The sequence below is a fragment of the Corticium candelabrum genome, chromosome 9 (genome assembly GCF_963422355.1).
Source record: "Corticium candelabrum chromosome 9, ooCorCand1.1, whole genome shotgun sequence".
Taxonomy (NCBI): domain Eukaryota; kingdom Metazoa; phylum Porifera; class Homoscleromorpha; order Homosclerophorida; family Plakinidae; genus Corticium; species Corticium candelabrum.
The window spans coordinates 8,001,110-8,021,081 of NC_085093.1; the positions used below are offsets into that span (position 1 = coordinate 8,001,110).

General features: G+C 42.2%; 2 protein-coding genes across 13 annotated transcripts; one reads left to right on the top strand and one right to left on the bottom strand.

The window, feature by feature from the left end:
- Position 1: 1 nt before the first annotated feature.
- LOC134183890 (uncharacterized) lies at positions 2 to 16,365 on the top strand. Of its 12 annotated transcripts, none has more exons than XM_062651459.1 (13): positions 13 to 243; positions 301 to 414; positions 5,749 to 5,922; positions 5,990 to 6,592; positions 6,720 to 6,786; positions 6,868 to 7,640; positions 15,156 to 15,214; positions 15,295 to 15,384; positions 15,455 to 15,547; positions 15,618 to 15,659; positions 15,695 to 15,818; positions 15,884 to 15,952; positions 16,024 to 16,365. In XM_062651459.1, exons 6-12 carry the CDS (start codon positions 7,424 to 7,426, stop codon positions 15,919 to 15,921), a joined length of 663 nt encoding a protein of 220 aa, XP_062507443.1. In that variant the 5' UTR covers positions 13 to 243; positions 301 to 414; positions 5,749 to 5,922; positions 5,990 to 6,592; positions 6,720 to 6,786; positions 6,868 to 7,423; the 3' UTR covers positions 15,922 to 15,952; positions 16,024 to 16,365. The 12 variants fall into 12 exon arrangements, 11 of the variants coding, with proteins under 11 accessions (XP_062507450.1, XP_062507443.1, XP_062507447.1 ...); XM_062651463.1 differs by having other exon boundaries at positions 5,990 to 6,026; positions 6,520 to 6,592; positions 6,720 to 7,640; XM_062651465.1 differs by having other exon boundaries at positions 5,990 to 6,026.
- Positions 16,366 to 16,496: 131 nt separating this feature from the next.
- On the bottom strand, positions 16,497 to 18,296 carry LOC134184279 (target of rapamycin complex subunit lst8-like). The gene is made up of 9 exons (XM_062651925.1): positions 18,234 to 18,296; positions 17,823 to 17,872; positions 17,651 to 17,763; positions 17,525 to 17,600; positions 17,385 to 17,459; positions 17,241 to 17,318; positions 17,064 to 17,188; positions 16,870 to 17,012; positions 16,497 to 16,800 (listed from the first exon to the last, which is right to left on the bottom strand). The coding sequence occupies exons 1-9, from the start codon at positions 18,238 to 18,240 to the stop codon at positions 16,679 to 16,681; spliced, it is 789 nt and encodes a 262-aa protein (XP_062507909.1). The 5' UTR covers positions 18,241 to 18,296; the 3' UTR covers positions 16,497 to 16,678.
- Positions 18,297 to 19,972: the final 1,676 nt, after the last annotated feature.

Below are 19,972 nucleotides of genomic sequence, written 5' to 3' on the forward strand. Positions count from 1 at the left end.
GTTAGCGCATGCGTACAAGGTTTGTAAGTACATGTATGTGCAGAGCACCATTCAATCGTGCAAAGACATTGACGCAGACATGGGTAGTCAATTGGCGCTATGGCGCCACATGTGGCACCAGAGGCTGGTCTTGGGCAACAACCAAGCAAAGATTTGGCACAAAGGCCAGGCTCGACACTACGCTACACTCAAGCAGATGGTGACGTTATGACTGTGACATGATGAGTATGTATGTATTGTGATGTATGTATTTATGCACATGTATAATGTATGTATGTACGTACGTGTGTATGTCTGTAGGTGGGTGGGTAGCCTCAAACCAGTCTCGCGCAGGTGTGTCCACGTGGGCGTGTCATTTCAGTTCAACGGTTTCGCGCAGCCAACTCCTCCCCTTCCAACGGGAGTCGAAAAAGGGTGAGACTAGGCACCATGATGCTTTTTGGTGCCACACCAAGGCACCACCTTTGTCTGAACTTGGCCACCCCTGAGACAATTGAGATCTGTCGAAATCGACAGTTCATTCCAGTGTAGACTATATGGGCATTTTCTTTCTCTGGAGAGATGGGATGTACTAGCTAGATGGAATAGCTAGAGACCGGTCTATACCTCTAGACCAGAAGTCTATCTGTACCCTAAATCGTGTAGAGTCACATGAGATCAGTGGAGTTGTTGCAGCTTCACCTGATCGTAATGTGCAAAGTATGCAATTCCTTGTGAAATGTACTAATGACTTTATCATAATACGCGTCATTGTCGACTTGAGCACCTCTTTAGTAAACACGATCCGAGGGGCAACACAGTTGATTCCACAGTCAACGTGAGAATTGCAGTGTCTGTATGGCTTTGTGTTTGCTGTCTCATCCGTACGCTGTCCTAACCTTAGCAAAACAGCTTCACAGAGTACCCCGTCGTAACACTCATTTTGAAGATGTCCATAACACGTTTGCGCCAAATAGTAGTGAGTACCTAGAGGTGTAGGACTCACAGTATTGAGATAGAGTGGATCGCAATGTACATACTGATGGTGACTAGGGAATAGGCTTCTGGGCTGTTCTCTTTGCTGTCATTGGATTGGTTCTCTTTCTGTTTCTGCTCATCTGCGTGATTTGCAAATTGAGGTTTTGTCGACTCCATTCTGTAAGACGTGACAGAGTTGAAAAAGCGGATGTTAAGAGGTCAAAAGTTGCCATTGTGCTGGTTTTGGCACTTGCATTGTGAGACATAATAAATTGATTGGATATATGATCTAGAGATTGAACATGCCGTATTTCACTAGCTTTTGTGGCCTTGCATTGGTCTACGGTTGTGTAGAGTCTAGTTTATTTTTCAAAGTGACGAGAGACAACTTAGAGGAAGCTAGTTTATCGATACAGCAACAGGTATATTGTGGCATAGGTACTGCATGTGTTGTTATATAACTGTTCAGGCATATTATTTGTGGTAGCTGTACACATGTAAGTTTTCGTACATGGAAATATGCATATGTGTTTACTCTGTATGCTTAGTATCTAGGATTCTTAATTAATTAAGGAAATTGAATGTGATGTGGCTATAGGAATTCAGTGCAATATCTAAATACGTGGTATCTAGAGAACTTAAGACTGTAGTAATATATATATATATATATATATATATATATATATATATATATATATATATATATATATATATATATATATATATATATATATATATATATATATATGTGTGTATATATATATATACCATAGTCTCGTATCCATGCACAAGGTATTCACAGCATAAGCACATATTGTTTACACACGTGTATAGTGATTGCAAGCTGATTGAACATTAAAATGTTTTCTCATGCAAAGGTTGGGTTAATTCTCACATATGCCAAGGATGGGTTTAGTCATAGGTTCGAGGGAAAACCTCTCCTTCAGACAAATTTTACTGTACTACTGTAGCAATTGAATGTTTCTATTAAAGGTGGAGTGACTAACCCAATTAATGGAGTTGCTTTACCCCTATGCAATATATGAAGCAGTACCACCTTTAATAATTAAAGGGAGCACTGAACAGTGCTGAACCCTAGGCGACGAGAAAGTGATCCCTTTCCAGTTTTGAGTAAATTGGTTGTACAGTAGAATTAGCAATGTGCTTCCAAACGCATTGCAAAGCAGGAAACTTATGTGTGTGTTTCTAGAACACCCAACGATTGGTTTTAGCCTCAACAACAAGGCACAGGTACAAAGTGTACAGTGTACGCACTCCAATTGCAACAACACCTAGGGTTAACAACAGCAAACAGTTGCTGCACATGTACTGGCAAGCACCTACTTGCAAGCATGCACAAATTAATTAACACCACGTGCACGTCACTAGACACAAGCATTCCAACACTTGTTTATACAGATGCAGAGTCACACTAAGACTCAACACTTGTTTATACAAGTGGCCGAGAAAGGACAGGCAGTCTTATCATCAAATGGTAAATCACTTCGGCGAGGTGCATTGTCGTAGGCTAACTTACTCTCTGAAGGTACACTCGAAAGTTATGATCAGTAATCAAAATTGAAACGTCTTTCGTGACTCCGCATAGACTAGCGGACAAGTTGCAACAACCATATGTCGAGATTACTCGAGCGGTAGACTGTACCAGTGAACGCACGCTATACATTCCAAAGTTGTTTACCTGGTCGTGTCCGTCAAGTCGATATTTCCGTCGAGTCGGTCATGTGCCACTTCCGGTAAGACGACTACTATAACCTCGATACACCTAGGGTTAATTAATTAATAATTATTGGATATCTGCAAATTGATGTTGAATCGATCAACTCTTCTGAAATATCAGGTATATCAAAACAGAAGCACAGAGCTCAGTTTGCCTATAATTATTTAGTCTTTGTGTACATGCATCCGCAAACCTATACCCTTAGGGTTTGAATGATGTTTTACTTTGTCAGCTAGTAAATAAGCTGCTCAGTTGTTTGTCTGCTATTGTAAGGGTTCTGTTGAAGAATTGCTGCAATCTGTGGTTATAGAAACTTCTCTGTTTAGTCTATATACCATTGCATGGCAGAATGTCTTATGACGCTCGGCCACTGGACATTGTCCAGTCAAACAAGTCCGTGTCTGGCCATGAGGTAGTGAGTGACTTGAACAGTTACACAAATGGCACGATCCGTACATTCTCACATTGGACTATGCCCAGAGGGTATGCTTTCTTAATTAAAGCCACCAGGAGGGGAAGGAGCCACTACAAGGTGTTTTTAGGGGTGTAAATCTCTTGACCTAGCAGCAACAGCTAATTAGTGATTATAGTGTAGGCAGGATCTTTGAACAAACTTTGGCTGCCAAACAAAACACAACTTTTCACCTATATATACTAACTAATTAGACCTTTCTTCTCATGGGAAAATTAATACAGGTTTCTCTCTGTGTGTATCTCTGGTGTTTTCTTTGCCCAATAACTGAATTGTTTAATTGGAATTTGTAAGAATTACAGACACACACACACACACACACACACACACACACACACACACACACACACACACACACACAGACACACACACACACACGCGCGCGCATACACACACACACACGCGCGCGCGCGCGCATACACACACACACACCACAGCTCTGTATAGCTTGTGGAGATACAGAATAGTTGATCATGAAGATGGAAGTGTGGAAGTAACAAATTGGCAAATGCAGGCATTACTATAGGGGTATAATGACATACAGGTTAGTTGAATGAAGCAAGGAACGCCCACACATCTTGTACTACTACACACTGTACAGTACTACACAGCAAAATCATTCTGTAGGAGAGCCTAGCAGTTTTCCATTTCACAAGTACGTGTACGCCCTGTGGACACCAGTGCCTTGTTGGTAGATAATTGATTGTGGTAAGAAGACAGCCAGATGGTTTTGATTGCCACTGTCATAATGTCTCATTCATGACTCACTTTCGTCCGCTGGTAGAGAATCGATCTATTCGATTTGCCGTTAGAGTGAAACCCAGGTATGAAACGGGGTAGTTTCAATTGGCGGAAAATTGGCCATCTCTCGTGGCATTTACATGGGATCATATGTGTCAAAATTTGAAGTTGCACGCTGTCACGTTGTTGCGGGGTTTCCCGAGAGGGGACCCATGATCCATGAATGGACCCAGACTGAGCCAGGGTAGAAGAGCAGATGAACGACAGTTTGATTGCCTCTTTCCGCCGCACCATTTGAGAGTTTACTCTGAACACACGTGCACACACACACACACACATGCACACACACACACACACACACACACACACACACACAAGCACGCATGCACGCACACACACACACACACACACACACACACACACACACACACACACACACACACACACACACACACACACAGCAAAATGTGGCAAATAGACAAGGAGCTGCTGTTCGTTATGGTTATGCTCCCAGCCAGATGGCTTTTCTGTGCACTACACAGGAGCTATGGGCCATGCTAAGCAATCTCCTGTAGCCTGGCCAGGTGCTCGCAGGAGCACTGACTGCGACGCCAACTGTGGTGTGGGCACCCGAGGTCCCACCGGGACCCTAGTGGCTAATGGACTTTGTCACAGTCGGGGGTCTTTGTCAATGACCAGGTACTCATTTATACTTCTGAATCGAGAGAAGAAATTATGTGTGAGTTTCTTGCTCAAGGAAATTATGCCATAGCTCGCCATCACTGTGACTTGAACCTGAAACTTTGCAAGGTCCCAGATGTAATCACTTCATAAGATGACTCTCTGACTAACTAAGCTATAGCACCACACACACACACACACACACACACACACACACACACACACACACACACACACACACACACACACACACACACACACACACACACACACACACACTATGGCTTGACAATGTGTGTGTGTGTGTGTGTGTGTGTGTGTGTGTGTGTGTGTGTGTGTGTGTGTGTGTGTGTGTGTGTGTGTGTGTGTGTGTGTGTGTGTGTGTGTGTGTGTGTGTGTGTGTGTGTGTGTATTATCTTTAACACCCACATCTAGCCGTCCCCTCCCCGACATAAAACTTAGTAATACATCATAGTGTCATCTAGAGAAGAAAAACATCACGAAATGCAAGATCATGCTCTAATGCAATTTTCCTTAAAAGTAACTTTGCCTTGTACTCCCAAAGTTTAACCAATAACTGTTCAGAAAGATTTTGGAGAGCTTGATTCAAAGTAGTCAAAGTGAATATCATTGATTTCAAGGCAATAGGTTTCAGAGTCTTAAGACTGGCCAGAGTCCAATATCGCAAACTTTCTATAGAGATGGGAAAGCAATCTGCTTCTCATTGAGTCACATTAAATTCATGTCTCTCGTCTTTTTCCATTCCTCCAGCATTTTCCGCTGCACCGTCTTCAAGAGCAGCATCGCAGACACAACGTGGTTGCAATGAATTGTGGACTGTGATGTCAAGAAAAGCTGGCTTCCCATTAATTAAGGAAGTCTGGATGATAAATGTCACCAGGGTGAGATTGATTATTAGCAGAACAGTTCTGTTCTCTTCTACAAGACTATATATATATATATATATATATATATATATATATATATTGTAACCTTGGTATATACCAAACTGCTTTCTTCTCTCTTCCTAACCTTTCCACCCATCACATGCAGAAGGCAGTCTGGAATACAAAGGCTACATATATCATTGCATGATTGATTATTAAAAAAGATTTATGAAACTGGTGTTGTGATGAACTGTTTGTATTTGGATTTTAAGGTCTAAAGTTGAGCTTCAAAAGCAAACAGGTAATGGTAGTCAACAAAGAAATGTGAGCAACACAGTGGAAATTGTGAACAAAATTGAAGCTGAATTTGAAGATCTTGGAAGAATTGTAGGTCTTATAAGGATTTCATCTGCAACAGATGCAGCAAACTTACTGGAGGATATATGGTATGCATGAGGTCGATGCATGTATGGAATGGTGAAGTTAATGTACTATTAAGGTGCCTGTGTATAGGTTGCACTTTTCAATAGGTGCTGTTCTATGGTGTGCAGTAAGACTTGTTACTCTTGTTTGTTTGAGCTTGTTTTGCTTACCCATTTGTTTAGTGAAAATGTATGTGCATAATGAAAGTTTAGTTGTTGCTTTTGCCTGTAATACGTAGCCTTGGCCTCCCAGATTCGTGTAGTCCCGATACAAAATCGTCTGGGTCTGGGAGGCCAAGGCTATGTAATACGTGTGTGTGTGTGTGTGTGTGTGTGTGTGTGTGTGTGTGTGTGTGTGTGTGTGTGTGTGTGTGTGTACGTGTGCATGTGTGTGTACGTGTGCATGTGTGTGTGTGTGTGTGTGTGTGTGTGTGTGTGTGTGTGTGTGTGTGTGTGTGTGTACGTGTGCATGTGTGTGTGTGTGTGTGTGCATGCGTTGTGTATGTGTACGTGCACGTGTGTGCATGTGTGTGTGTGTGTGTGTGTGTGTGTGTGTGTGTGTGTGTGTGTGTGTGTGTGTGTGTGTGTGTGTGTGTGGTGTCTTAATTTTCTTGCTTTTAGGGCACTGGTGTTTACTAGCATCACCATACTAGTAGCTTTTGTTACAGGAGGTCTTTCTTTTGCACTGTCACTTGTACGTTTACTTGCAGATATGAAACTTGCAATTATATATATATATATATATATATATATATATATATATATATATATATATATATATATATATATATAATATGTCAATGTTGGTTGCATTGTTATAGATCACTAGTGACTTTTGTGTTAATGCTGATGAAAATATAATTGCTTACTTGTCCATGTCTAGTGAAGGTAATGTTGTGTGCTGTAAGCCGGTGTATGAGCAATTTGTTGTATACATTATGATATTGCTGATGTTTACATTGTATGCAGCTGCTGTTACGGAAAGGGTTCATCGTTTTGTATACAATGCCTCTTTTCTGCAAAACTCTATTTTGATGACATCTTTATTGCCCGTTTTTCATCTTTGACTGTACGTCAACAAAATGCTCTTTCATCTACTATTACACACTTACAAGTGCATTCACCTTCAACAACATCTCTATTGCCAGTTCTCTCATTATCTGTGACATCTTTATTACCATCAGTTTCATTGTCTATGATATCTACATTGCCAGCACTTTCATCAGTTGCTCCAGATCAACTGCTGATGCCATTACCTTCAGTTGTACAAGCATTGCCTTTTGATAGTTTTAATGCAATGTCAACTGCAGTCGTAATGAGCTCTGTTTTTAGTGGAGTTGATGGATTTAGCTGTACAACTATGTATTTATCATCAATTGTGCTCTCCAATGAAGTAATGAGATTATGGGAGAGTCAAGTGAGCTTGAGGATAAGCACTTCTACAGACTTGAATAAAAAAATAGTACTCTATTACCTGCTATCTCTACACTTTCGAATATAGCTAGTGTGGTAAAGTTGCACCAAAATGACTCACAAGTCTTGGCGAGTAGGAATGGTTCTGCAAGCAACTCAGTGGATCTCTATAAGTCTACATTATTATACAAGAGCCGTGTACTTTACTGTGGAGCTTTCATGTCTACTCCGACTTCTCCAGTACAAACTCATACCAACACACAAACCACTAATTTTGACAACTGCAACAAGCTATTCTTTAACAACTTCTCTACCACCGGTCACTTTAGGTAAATATACATAGATTGAATTTATATGGTATGTATTGTCTTATTATCAGTTATTGCACTTACTAGTAAAGCATTTAGGAAATTGCCTTTGTTTTGCTGTTATTGGTAGCATAACTTACATGTACAAGTGACTGCCACTTTTGGAATGATAATCATAGAGAATTTTAGTTAATAACTTGTTGCTGCACACAATTTAAAGTACATGATAAATGTGGATCATTGGGTTAGTTCTATGTCTGGCTTGCTTTGTAATTTATTGAAAGCAAAATTGACTTGATGTGAATCGAGGCTTTCTATTGTACTGATTCTCATATTCTTTGCTTGTAATAATAATAGTAATAATGAGTTGTACGACAGATGATTATGATTCAAATATACCATGGTTTCATTAATTAATAATGACGTTCAGTGCTTTCCTGGTGGTCGTTGATATCCACTAGGCGTGCTGTCCCGATGTTCGTGGTCACCGTAATGCCTGCAATCTATATCAAATTGGCTAGTCATTGATCGCCGTGTGGACTACACAGAAACATGTACCCTGCTGGGCTCACCTGCCGAGTGGCGGGCGCCCAGATGGGGGTAAAGACCCCACTTGCCCATTATGGAGGGGCATAGTGACACATAATGATAGGCTCCCTTGTTCAGTCAGTCACTGTTCTCTCTAAGGACTGCTCATTTGCAAGAGATAGTGGTGATATCCTATCCGTAGATGACACGTTGGATTCAGTTCAGTGCAGTGGTATCAGGGAATCACCATCCCCTTGTGACTCTGTGAGCTCTGATCTGATGACTACACATCCTAGTATAGCTTCTCAGCTAGAAAAGATGGAAACTCCTACATCTCAACTCAGTCCAGATTGCTGCCAAACGGAGAATGGTCTTTTGCTTGATAGTGATGTTGCTGTGGACCCTGTACTTCGTCAAGAGTTTCTTGAGGAGTTGCAGAAAGTCAGGCAAATTCCTATCTGTGAGAGACAATGCCTTCCAAGGATCCTTGTGAACAGTGGAACCCGAAACTTATTGGTGATCTTAACATGATCATCAGTTTGTTGAAGGATAAACCAGATATGAGTGAAATCAGTTATCTGGTATACTCTGCTGCTGCACTAGTGTCCAAAAAGGGGGGAATAAAGACGACGAAGTCAACCAATTCTCAAACACCGACATGGAGACGAAGGCTGGATATGGAGATTCTCACACTTCAACGTGCAATCTCACTGTTGCTGGAGGTTAGAAAGGGTTCATCGGGCATTGGTATGTTACATGAACTCTGACTTCTCCGGCATTGGTTGGGCATTTCGTGTTCGGAGAGTTGTGAGGTCACCATCAATCGGTTGAAAATGGAACTTAAGTCCAAGGTTGAGCGGACCAGGAGGCTGGAGAAGAATCGTAAGAGACTTTGCCAGAATGGTTTGTTTCAACGAGATGCTGGACGGTTTTACAGAGAGTTGGGTAATCAGACTATCCAGGTCACTTCCCCGCCATCCGAGTCTGAGATTGAGCAGTATTGGGGTGGTATCCTAGAAACTGAGGTACATCACAATGAGTCTGCCTTCTGGCTGAGACGTCAAACCGATGGCGAGACGCACCGGAGAGATGAGAAGCAGTGGTTACCTATCTCAGACAATGAGGTCACATCGTGTCTCAAAAGGATGGGGAACTGGAAGTCTCCTGGTCCAGACAAGGTTTATGGTTTCTGGGTCAAGCGTATCACGTGTCTTCACACTGATCTGACTCGTAACTACAACCTGCTGGTTCAGAATCCAGACTCTGTACCCGACTGGTTGTCTCAAGGAATAACCACTCTAATTCCTAAGAATGACAAGACTGACCAGGCCAAAAATTAACGGCCTATCACGTGTCTGTCTGTCTTCTATAAGACCCTCACCTCAGTCATCAGGCAGAGGATTGCAGGGCATTTGGATCAGAGAAACCTCATGGCTCCGGAGCAGAAGGGTTGTCGACAGGGATCTTTTGGTGCGAAGGATCAGCTGTTGATCAACAAGCTGCTTACCGAAGACTGTAAGACCAGGCACAAGAGCTTGAGCATGGCTTGGGTGGACTACCAGAAAGCCTATGACAGCGTGCCACACAGTTGGTTGCTCCAATGCTTTCAGCTGCATAAGATCAGTCCAGTCTTGTGCAGGTTCCTGTCACGTGTGATGAAGAGTTGGAGGACATCAATGGTGTTTTCTTGCGGGAATGGTACGATCAAGACAAGGCTAATACAGATCAGGAGGGGTATTTTCCAAGGTAACTCACTTTCTCCACTTCTCTTCTGTATGGCTCTCAATCCTCTGAGCAAGGAGCTGAACAGAACCGGTTACGGCTACCGGATGACCACTGGGGATGGTGGGACTGCCAAACATCAGCTCATCAGTCATCTACTTTACGTGGATGATCTGAAGCTGTATGGCAGAAACTCTGATCAGTTGGATGGTTTGTTGCACATGGTTCGTACCTTCTCTGATGACATCCAGATGAAGTTTGGTCTGGACAAATGTGCTGTTGAACAATTTGTCAACGGCAGGCTATCTGGACACAACTCTGGAGTGACGGTAGGAAAAACGGACACCATCAACTGTCTGGAACCGGGTCAAGACTACAAGTACTTGGGTGTAGATGAGAGTAACGGTATTCAGCACAGCATGATGCGAGAGAGACTCCATCGTGAGAACTTCCGCAGAGTGAAGGTGGTTCTCCGGACTGAGTTGTATGGTCGGAACAAGATTCTAGCCATCAATGGGTTTGCACTACCGGTTCTCACTTACGGTTTTGGCGTCATTCATTGGGGGGGGGGGGTGCACGGACCTGCAGCAGCTCGATCAACGGACCAGAAAGCTTCTCTCTATGCACGGTGTCCACCATCCTGCTGCAGACGTTGACCGACTGTACGCTTGTTGCAGTGATGGGGGTAGGGGGTTACAACAGATTGAGTCGACATATCAATCTTGTATTGTGAGGCTGAACTGTTACCTTGCTGACAGTTCTGATCCTTTCATGCAAATGATACGGGAGTGTGACTCTGGAAAATCTTGACACTCAATCAAGCGCATGGCTTGTCGGTTTACTGCACAGCTGCGGAGGAGTCTTGCTTTGGACGACAAGTTGCAGAACTTACACAGGAATGCATCCATCTCGGTTGAAGGTGGCTTCAAGCAAGCGCCTGAAACAGGTGCGAGACATTACCGTGCCTGTGTTGCAGTTCTCTTCGTGTGCGGTCCTGGAGCGGGAAGCCTATGCACGAGCAGTATCGCCGTCTCACTGAGCAACTGCCTGTGGACGTCAAAGAGACCTACAGATGGCTAAAGACAGCGAATCTTCCTGCTGCAACTGAGGGACTGGTTGTTGCTGCTCAAGACCAAGCTCTTTGGACTCGGTACTATGAGCGCAAGACTCTACATCGTGATGTCAGTTCTACTTGCCGCATGTGCAGTGTAGGCCTGGAAACAGTCGACCACATTGTGGCAGGCTGTAGTGCTTTGGCACCGACGGACTACACTGATCGACACAATCAGGTGGCCTCCTTCATTCACTGGGATGTTTGTTGCCATTTTGGGGTTCCAGTGGAGAGCAGATGGTACTGGCATCATCCTGATAGGCTTGTGGAGACGGATGACATTACTATGATGTGGGATACCACCATCCCCACTGCCAGGAAGATCAAAGCCAATCATCCAGACATCTGTCTCAGAAATAGGAAGACAATCATTTGTCTTCTTATTGATGTCAGCTGTCCTGCTGATGGCAACATTGGCAAGAAACATGCTGAGAAGTTGACGAAGTACAGCGACTTGTGAGTGGAGATAAGCCGCATGTGGCATTGTCGAACACTGGTGGTTCCGGTGGTCTTGGGAGCTTTGGGCACAGTGCACGCAGGTATTGCACGGTAGCTGGACATCATTCCAGGTCATCACAACCTGCAGCACTTACAGAAAACAGTGCTTCTGGGATCTACTCAGATTCTTCGTAAAGTCATGTCTTCTTTCTAGACAGCTGTGACTGTCTATGTACTTCTGAAGCAGGGTTTGCTTCCGGTACTTGTAATAGACTTTACAAACCAGACTGATCTGGTTGAGCACGACACACATAATGACTCATTTCAGTCGTTGGGGAGTTTCTGTAGTCTGGCAAACGGTCTGTTGACGATGACGTTCTGTGCTTTCCTGGTGGTCATTGATATCCAATAGGTGTGCTGTATCGAGTTTGCGGTTACCGTAATGCCTGCAATTTATATCGAATTGTCTAGTCATTGATCACCGTGTGGACTACACAGAAACATGTACCCTGCTGGGCTCACTTGCGGGTTGGTGGGCATCCAGATGGGGGTAAAGATCCCACTTGCCCATTATGGAGAGGCATAACGACACATAATAATACACTATAGCCTAGTGGTTAGAGTTCTTTCTTTCCGACCATGATGACCTGGGTTCAATCCCAGGTGGTGACAGCAATATAATGAAACGAGTTTGTTGGTTCTTTCTCACTGTCTATGTCTGTGAGAGTAGACTTGTTTCCGTCGAAAGGGAGTTTCTGTGATGTGGCATGGGGACCGTTGGCAGCAAGGATCGGTGCTTTCCTGGTAGTCATTGATATGTACTGGGCGTGCTGTTAGAGGTGGTGAAATTCTCGTAGCGCACACAATCAATATTGATAAGCTAGTTACTAGTGCCATATGGATTACACGGAAACACATGTACTCTCTGGGACTTACCTGCCGGGTTGGTGGGTGCTTCGTTTAGGCTAAAGACCCCACTTACCCTACCTGGAGGGTGATGACAACAATAATTAACAGCACACTTGCCCAGACCAAACTTCATCTGGATGTCATCAGAGAAGGTACGAACCGTGTACAACAACCCTTTCAGCTGATCATGATTTCTGCCGTACAGCTTCAGATCACTAATAGGTTGAGTGTACAGTTGTAACAAGATTCTGACCATCAACGGGTTTGCACTGACAGTTCTCACTTATGGTTTTGGTGTCATTCATTGGAGGACCGTGGACCTGCAACAGCTTGATCGGTGGACCAGGAAACTTCTCTATGCACAGTGTCTACCATCGTGCGGCAGACGTTGACCGGCTGTACACTCCGTGCACCAACGGCGGTGGAGGGTTACAACAGATTGAGCCGCTGGACTGTTGCCTTCATAGCAGCTCTGATCCCTTCATGCAAATGGTACAGGAGTGTGATGCTAGGAGGTCCTCTCATTTGATCCGACGCATGGCCGTCAGTTTACTGCACAGTTGCAGGGGAGTCTGGCTAGGGACAACAAGTCGCAGAGCCTGCATGGAAGTGGGACCATCCTGTGTGATGGCGTCTTCAAGCGAGCACCTCAGATGGATGCGAAACATTTCTGCATGTGCAGCAGTTCTCTTCGTGTACAGTCCTGGGGCATAAAACCTATGCATGATCAGTATTGCCGTCTCACTGAGAAACCCGTGTGGACACGAACGAGACCTACGGATGGCTGAAGTTATCGAATCTTCCTGCTGCAATCAAGGGACTCGTTTCTGCTCAAGGCCAAGCTCTTCGGACTCAGTATTATTAGCGCAACATTCTGGATCGAGATGTCAGTCCCACTTGCCACTTGGGCAGTGTAGGCGTGGAGACAGTTGAGCACATTGCGGCAGGCTCTAGTGCCTTGGCACCAATGGACTACACTGATCGACACAATCAGGTGGCGTCCATTATCCACTGAGACATTTGTTGTCACTTTGGGGTTCCAGTGGAGAGCAGATGGTACCGGCATCATCCTGATAGGCTTGCGGAGACATACAACATCACTATGATGTGGGATACAGCCATCCTACCGCTATAGGAAGATTGGTGCCAATCATCCTGACGTCTTCAGAAATAGAAGACAAACACTTGTCTTCTTATTGATATCTGCTGTCATGCTGATGGCAACATCGCCAGGAACCAGGCTGAGAAGTCGACAAAGTACAGCGACTTGCGGGCTGAGGTAGGTAGGCCACATGTGGCTGTTTTGGACACTGGTTGTTCCAGTGGTGTTGGGAGCATTAGGCACAGTGCACGTAGGCATTGCACGGTGGCTGGACATTATTCGAGGTCATCAACCTGCAGCACTTACAGAAAACAGTGCTTCTTGGATCCAGTCGGTTCCTGCGTAAAGTCGTATCTTCTGTCTAGACAGCCATGATGGTCTAAGCACCTTTGAGGCAGGGTTTGCTTCTAGTGCTTACGAGAGACCTTACGAACCAGACTGATCTGGTTGAACACAACAACAGTTTGTATAATAATCTAGATAAGAATTTCAAAGACTTGATAATTTCATACTGATATCAACCAAGGACTTGATAATTTCATACTGATATCAAGTTGTTGGTTGGTATCTGTATGAAATTATCAAGTCTTGGAAATTCTTGTCCAGATGTTGGGCAGGTCGACTTGCCTAGGCCAAGTCCTTGGTCACAGACTTCAACCCGGGTACTGTCTTTATATACAAATAACTTCCCATGAGTAGATCAGGAACCAAGTGAGTGTCCAGGGTGGTGCATATGGTCCGGCCATGTCATTTCAGACAAACAAGTTCCTCTCAAACTGGCAACTGCTGCATTTACTGCTGGAAAAGCTTTGATTCTTATTATTTATTATTATATATAACATCGCTAGCACCAAATTGATCAACACCATCCCAAGAATCATAGGTGATTGACTGCTCACGATCTTTTGCCACAGAGGTTGAAAAGTGGCATGACATTTCTATGCTCATCCTTCAAAAAGACTACTACTGAAGTGTTCTTATATCCTGAAAGAAGAAAATCGTACAGGAATATATTTATTATAAAGTAGGGTGATTTCAGGGAACATCATTATTAGTGCAGAATTAATTTGTGCGCTAACAAGTCGGACCTAACTAATTTGTGGAGGAAATCCAACTCCATTAATTTAAAATTAATTGTGTCATGAGCTGTGATCACACAAAGTCGCATAAATTTTTCTGCGGCACAAGTCTATGATTACCTGTACTATCAAATTGCCTAAGAATGTTCATTTTGTTTATATCAAGGTTCATATGAACATGCAAAAAAGCTAGAACACACAGCCTTTCTTTTGCCATCCAATTTTGCAACTGTTACACTAACTGCCTCAGTTCCTCATGCCTAGTTATGCCACTGCTTTGTGTTCATAAAATTTGTAAAGAATGTCATGAACTTGATTATTCTAATTGTATCCAAGAGGGCAAGATGGAGCAAGAATCAAACTGATCATGAGTCTAGATATTGACAATCCGGAGAATGACGAGGGCAGAGTGGGTCGAGTCTAATCATGCTGTATAGACTAGAATGATAATGGCTAAGATATGTGTACAGGCTGTTGTGTATGGGACAGTGGAATTAATTTTAGTACCCATTTCGAAAGCACTGCATTTGTCCGAATGCATGTGTGCATTACTGTGTAATACTGTGTAAGTCTACATTGTAGTACTTACGTTTAGCATACCTGTGTTTGTGTCGGCATGTTCTGAAGATGTATATCTTGTTGTTTAGACTTGGCACTGGCACATTTTGTGTACTGTTCAAACAATTGCTCAGATATCTTCATGAACGTAAGGAATTGTTAATTGAGCTGACTATATGAGTTTACTATGGTGTTTTGCAATAAGTAATCTATGTGGGTGAAATGTAGCACTTAGCAGCTATTAACAATGAACTTCATGACCTGAACAACAGTCTTGTGAGACTCTACGATGAATTGGAATTAATTTTAGGCTCACAAGTAAGTCTATTGTGTATCATCACAGTTTGTGCATTAGGGAAGAGCACTTACATTAGATGTTGTATTCTAGAGACTTGTTGTAAGAGCAATTGATGGTGTGTTGTCTTTCAATTCATCAGTAATGGCACTGGAAGAAAGAACAAGATGTTCTCATATTCATGAGGTTTGTAATAATTTACCCAAGAAAGTACTCTGGTTATACCCTGATAGATCATTTGTGTAATCATGCGTAGCTGGTACACAGTTGCGAGGGACAAAGCTTGTGGGAAGGGAATGTAAGACATTTACTGTGTTCATATCAGCTGTGTAGTTTCGTTTATGTTTAGCCTCAGCCTATTTACAATGGCATGTAGTTGTTTCTCACTTGGTATTATCTGTATTCCTCTTTTTGTTTGTCTACGACGAACAGATTTGTGGAGAAAATCTTATGACAGGTTCGTGTACATGTATGTGTGTTGTTAATATATGAGATAGAAAACTGACCTAAACTAATTTATAGATCCTATCGAAATGGTAGTCGTCTTTCGTCAAATTTAGCTTAAACAAATATGTCTCCAAGTAGACACAGGTAAGATACGTGACATAAATTATGGTATAGCAGAAGATGACGAAACAAGCTGCACTTTGTTTATCAAACAGAGTAGAACCACCTTCTTACAATTCAATGATCAACACAGACTCTACAGCACATGTTTCCAGCATTTCTAATTTCACTAGGAAAGAAACGATCAATCTTCAAGAGCTCTCGTGACCTAACAAGTACTTAGCATTGTAGTAGCCCTGCAGCATGCAGGAGCAGTATGCTTCGATTCTGGAGTTTGCGTTTCAGAATTGTTGTTGGAATGAGACTGGCTATGTTGGCAGTGCACATGATAAGAGACCTACCTATCATTAGATAACATCTGTTACTACAGGAATGTAATAGTCAGTGTGCAGTATTACAAAGCAAGAACTATAGTGGTCATGTCTTGCCCAATAAACTATGCATCAATTACCATTAATGATTATGCAAATGTTCCTTTTCAAGTAAGTTTGACTAATAGGAATCAATAGGTTATGTAGATAGACACTGATCTGTAAAAGATATGTACAGTACTGGCAAACCCACAATATCTGTATGTAATTCTTACTTCCTCTACTCATATCCTACATACAGTTTCAGATTGCATTTGTATATAGGCACAGTAAAAACGTATTTGTTATTTCATGCACTATGGTTATAGTAATTGTACTTGGAAATTGTATCCATCCACCAACATCACCACAACGTGCTTGCTTTCTGTTGCTGTTCTGCTTACTCAAGTGCAGAGCCATCATAAAAGGCCAATGACACAATTGCCTTCTGATGACCTACATACTCTCGTTTGACATCACCATGGTCAATGTTCCACAGTCTAGCTGTTCCATCAGATGATGCTGAAAAGCAGACACAACTACTGTAAAGGCACACTCTGTGCATGCAGTTACACATAGACTTGCATTAACCTGTGACAAGATACTGGGAGTCAGCACTGAATGCACAATCCCACACCCATTCCTGACTGTTTACAGACAGTGTTCTACGAAGAGAAAAGTCAGCTGTGTTCCAGATCTTCACTGACTTGTCAGCACTTGCTGTGGCCAGAAAACTAAAGAGAATAAATCACTCAAATTTCTTTATTTAAATGAAACAAACACACCAAGAATCTGGACTGAACTGGCACTTGAGTGCATATCTTGGGTGTGCTGTGACTTTTGTTTTGGGTTTGAGACGTATGCGGTCATTTCCTCGACCACCAAGCAATGACCACACAAAACAGTTACCCTACGTAAACGTTTCATGATTGAACCCTTCTGCTGACAAGAAAATTACTCACAGTATTGCTACATGCTGCCATGTAGCTGGCATCTGCATCAATGCTAACTGTTCGTATTGGAATATCAAGCTCAGCAACCTGCAGAATCAAACTTTAATACGAAAAGCAAGCAAATACATTATAGTACTCAGATAGAAACAATACCACTTGCTCATTGTAATCAGTTCGAAGATCCCACAAGTGAATAGCACCACTCTGATCTCCAACCATCATCTCAACCTAATAAAGTAAGAACTGAAATTAACCTAGTTGACAACACATGCAGCTACATAACAGTACTCAACCTGATTTGGGTGAAGACATATACATGTGCAAGGGTCATTCATCTGGAAAATTCGCTGACACTGAATGTTTCTAACTCTACAATGCCACATCACTAAACTGAACTTCATTTGCAATAATCATGTCACCTGAGATCCCAGATCTTTGCTGTTTTGTCCTCCCCACCTGTAAACATCCATTTAGCGGTCTTCTCAAATCCAATACATGTTACGTTTTTGCTTAGTCCATCATAGTTAATAACCTAAAGTGATTACAAATCTGGACATAAGGTCATATTACATTCAGATGGATGAAACGTACTGGATTTGGATTGCTAGAATTGACATCATACATTCGAATGTGTTGATACCCTGCAATGAAACGAACAAGCTTTCAAGACAACTTTATCAACATACGCAATCTCGTTATCTACTTGCTTATCACATCATAGCTCTTAATCTACAACTGCAAGAAGTTTGATGATAGCAGTTTTCAGCTTAAGGAGATAACAATACCATACAAGTCTAGAGAGCTGTTGACAATGCCTTATTAAAATCAATCATAAACATCTATATGAATGTAGGGATGTAGATATTACAGTATTAGTACTGTTTAAATAGCAACATCCACAATCTAAAATCAATAAATAATTGATCACTTGATCAACTACTAACACTGCCCCGAGTGTGAGATCTAGAAAGTACCAGCATGCAACTGTGTAAGTCAGCATACCTCCCATAAAGCAAAGAGAGCAATAGCATCAACATGATGTAAACTTTTGTGTTTGTTCACTCTACAGAGGAAAAGGCAATGCACATCTGAAAGCCTTCTACAGAGTGTAGAGTAGTAATATATGGACTGACAATGCCCTATTGAAGCATTAAATAATAATAAATAAAAAAAATACATAAATAAACAATACATAAAATTAAATACATAAATGAATAAATAAAAATAAATGGCTACCACTCCATGGTTTGGGGGTTCAAACCCCAGCAAAATTATGAAAATTGTGTCTTTCTTTCTCATGTTTCTCTAGCTTTGCCATGAGACTATGACTCATTCAGTCGTTGGGAAGTTTCTGTGGTCTGGCGAACGGTCTGTTGACGATGACGTTCAGTGCTTTCCTGGTGGTCATTGATATCCAATAGGCATACTGTATCGAGTTCGTGGTCACCATACTGCCTGCAATCTATATTGAATTGGCTACCCATTGATCGCCGTGTGGACTACACACAAACATGTACCCTGCTAGGCTCACCTGCCGAGTCGGTGAGCGCCCAGATGGGGGTAAAGACCTTACTTGCCCATCATAGAAGGGCATAACGACACAATAAATAAATAAATAAACAAATAACATATTTAATCACTATCCTGTAGTGCACTCTAGAAGCGCGTGTAAAGTACTAAAGACAACACACAGACAACAAAAAAAGACAAAGAAACACTGTAAATAACTACACAACCTTGATTATAAAAACTAATTGTAGATTTATGTGCATGTCCATAAATTCAAAATGTATGTTTAACCCAAATAAAACAATTTTCACACAGTATACACATACTTATGAAGGGAAAATGAAATAATATCTAACTGTAGATTAAAGTTTCCATGTAGCCATCCTGATTGAACTGGTGTACTGTATTTGCTTTTGCTTATTTATTAGGGCAGCACATGCTTGGCAGGAGAACTGCCACAGGCCAGGTAATTGACGTTTTGGTTGATTGACGTTCAGATAATCGAAGTTCTACCGTAAATCTTTTTGTATAGAATAATAAAATTATTCATCCCATTCATTTTTATTCCACGGTCAACAATCTATGGGCTTGTTCACAATGGGCCTAATATTGATTACTTCACTGAGTAACTAAATTTGGCCGTTCTCGTCATTCCTAATCGTGACTAGACTAATGTCATTCTAAAGATTGTAGGGAAAAGGTTTAGAACTCCATTAATGGCTGTAACGGTCTTCTCAAGGATATGTGAATGCGTGCCACACTACGACGTTTGAAGACGATCTGGGTCGATGATACGCACACACCTTACGTGCTTAGTCACCACAACTTCCAAATCACACACTAATTCACTCTACACAACCGGCATATATATATAGCAATCCTACCCCAGTCATTAGTTAACCCCACCCAAAATTCCCTTATTTGGTAACCCAAAAGTCAGACTGTGGCTTCTCGTTAGACACGTGTTACACCACACCCTCTCGAGTCAAAACTTCACAAGTTTCTGCTCCATCTTCATTATCAACGTTGTCAATCGAACGGCTCAAAAAGTCAGCTGCATTGTTTTCTCGTCCCTTAATAGTTTCGATCTTCATGTTGAATCCTTGCAAATACAGGGCCCAGCGCATGATACGGTTGTTTATGTACTTTGCCCTGTTTAGGTATTGGAGTGGTTAGTGATCCATTTGAATCCAAAACTCACGTCCGTACAAGTAAGGGTAAAACTTCCTGAT

What these genes read in the sequence shown, in the direction of transcription:
- LOC134184279 (XM_062651925.1), bottom strand. An exon ending in ATTCTAGCAATCCAAATCCA is followed by an intron (nt 17,764 to 17,822) that starts GTACGTTTCATC and finishes TAATCACTTTAG; the next exon opens with GTTATTAACTATGATGGACT. An exon ending in CTCCCAGTATCTTGTCACAG is followed by an intron (nt 16,801 to 16,869) that starts GTTAATGCAAGT and finishes TCTGCTTTTCAG; the next exon opens with CATCATCTGATGGAACAGCT.
- LOC134183890 (XM_062651459.1), top strand. Translation starts at nt 7,424, where the DNA reads ATGACTCACAAGTCTTGGCGAGTAGGAATGGTTCTGCAAGCAACTCAG. An exon ending in TCTACCACCGGTCACTTTAG is followed by an intron (nt 7,641 to 15,155) that starts GTAAATATACAT and finishes CTTGTTGTTTAG; the next exon opens with ACTTGGCACTGGCACATTTT. An exon ending in GCTCAGATATCTTCATGAAC is followed by an intron (nt 15,215 to 15,294) that starts GTAAGGAATTGT and finishes GGTGAAATGTAG; the next exon opens with CACTTAGCAGCTATTAACAA.